The sequence below is a fragment of the Bos taurus genome, chromosome 1, assembly GCF_002263795.3.
Source record: "Bos taurus isolate L1 Dominette 01449 registration number 42190680 breed Hereford chromosome 1, ARS-UCD2.0, whole genome shotgun sequence".
NCBI classification, from domain to species: domain Eukaryota; kingdom Metazoa; phylum Chordata; class Mammalia; order Artiodactyla; family Bovidae; genus Bos; species Bos taurus.
The window spans coordinates 152,411,739-152,413,669 of record NC_037328.1 but is presented as its reverse complement, the minus strand read 5'-3'; the positions used below and the strand labels follow the sequence as shown (position 1 = coordinate 152,413,669).

Genomic DNA, 1,931 nt, shown 5'->3' with positions numbered 1-1,931 from the left:
TCGAATTTATCATTCCAGTCCTTTCTGACCTATAAAGTCTCTACTGAAAAATTAGCTGATAGTCTTTTGGGTGGTCCCTTGTATGTAACTAGTTGTTTTTCTCTTACTGCTTTTAAGATTCTCTCTTTATCTTTAACTTTTGACTTTTCAATTATAATATGTTTTTATGTGGGCCTTTTGGTTCTTTTCATTTGGGATTCTGAGATTCCTGGACTTGGATGTGTTTCCTTCCCCAGTTTAAAGACATCTTCAGCCATTATTTCTTCAAATAGGTCTTTTGTCCCTTTCTGTCTCTCTCTTCTCCTTCTGGGATCCCTATAATGTGAACATTAGTATGCTTGATGTTTTCCCAGAGATCCCTTAAACTATCTTTTTTTTTTTTTAATTCAGCCTCTAAGTTTTTATTAACATGAGTTTCCAAAAACAAGCATCCATATTAGTGTGGGGAGTGAGGGTGGGAGGAGGGGTAAGGGCAGGAAGAAGGAATTCTGCTCTATTGGTAATAAAGCTCCAGGTTCATCCCATCGTGGATTTCATAGTCCCCCAGAGACACATGGTCCTTAAAAATCGTGTACCACTTCTTCAATACGATCTTGTTCCAGTGGGTGCCAGTTTGGGCTGCGATCAGCTTCTTAAGGTCCCCGATGGTGTCATCCGTATTGCACTTAACGAGCACCTTCTTTCCCAGACGGTCGTTGCAAACAACCTCGATCATCCTGGCTCAAATCGCCTGGAAGCAGCAGACGCCACAACCTCCTCACACGACTCTAAACTACCATTTTTTAAAAGTCTTTTTTCTTTTCCAATTGGATGATTCCCACTATTCTGTCTTCCAGACTGATGACTCATTCTTCTGTATCCTCTAAACTGCAATTGATTCCTCTGGTGTGTTTCTCATTTCAGTTGTTAGTCTTCACTTCTGACTACTTTTAATAGTTTTGCCTCTTTGCTGACGTTCTCACTGAGTTCATCCTTTCCTCTCCCACTTTGGTGAGCATGCTTATTACTTTGAGCTCCTTTATCTGGTAAGTTGTTTGGCAGGTATTTTTCGTCTCATTTTGCCTGACTTTCTGTGTTTGTTTCCATGGATCAGCTAGCTGTCAGCTGTACCTCCTGGCCGTGAAAGAGTGGCTTTATGTGGAAAGCCCTGAGGAGCTCAGTGGCACACTCCTCCCCCTGTCACTGGAGCCGGGTGCTCCAGAGGTGATCCCTGAGTGGACACCTGCGTGTGTCCTCCTATTGTCGTGGGCCACAACTGATTATGGGGGTGCTGGTGTGCGGGGCTGGTCCCCACAGCAGAAGCCACTTTGGAGGGGCTTGATTTCAGCCAGGGCCACCTGCCAGGTGGGGTGGGATGGGACAGGTTCTTGGGGGATCACTGAAGTGGGGTGCATGGTTTTAGCTAGGTTGATGGAGAGTGATAGATACAGTGCCTGCCAGCACCAGGCCAGCTGGGTGATAGTGTTTTCCAATACTACAAAAAAAAAAAAAAAAAAAATGGTGTTTTCCAGCGCTTGTATCCCCAGAGAAAGTTCCGCCAGGTACAGGATTGCATCTCTGCCCCACTTTCCGTCTCTGTGTGGCCTTTTCTTTATGACCTTAGTCATAGGAAATCTGTTCAGTTCGCCTTTGGGTCAGTCTCAGAGATACTTGTTCTATGTATAGCTGTAGTTTTGCTGTGTCCACGGGAGGAGGTGAGTCCATGATCTTCCTACTCTGCCATGTTGATCTGGAACTCAGTAGTCAAACCGTTTTACAATCCCATCATTTGGAACAAGGATTCCAATTTCTCCACCTCCTTGGCGACACTTGTCTTTTGTGTATTTTCGATAGTAGCCATCCTAATGAGTGTGATGTGATATCTCATTGTGATTTGATTTATACTTCTCTGATGATTAGTGAAGTTGAATATTTTTCCAATACTTGACTAT

At 43.9% G+C, this 1,931-nt stretch overlaps 1 protein-coding gene across 1 annotated transcript; it reads right to left on the bottom strand.

Moving 5' to 3' along the window:
- Window positions 1-366: 366 nt before the first annotated feature.
- On the bottom strand, window positions 367-741 carry LOC107132228 (ubiquitin-like protein 5). The gene has a single exon (XM_015474229.3). The coding sequence runs from the start codon at window positions 713-715 to the stop codon at window positions 494-496; it is 222 nt and encodes a 73-aa protein (XP_015329715.2). The 5' UTR covers window positions 716-741; the 3' UTR covers window positions 367-493.
- Window positions 742-1,931: the final 1,190 nt, after the last annotated feature.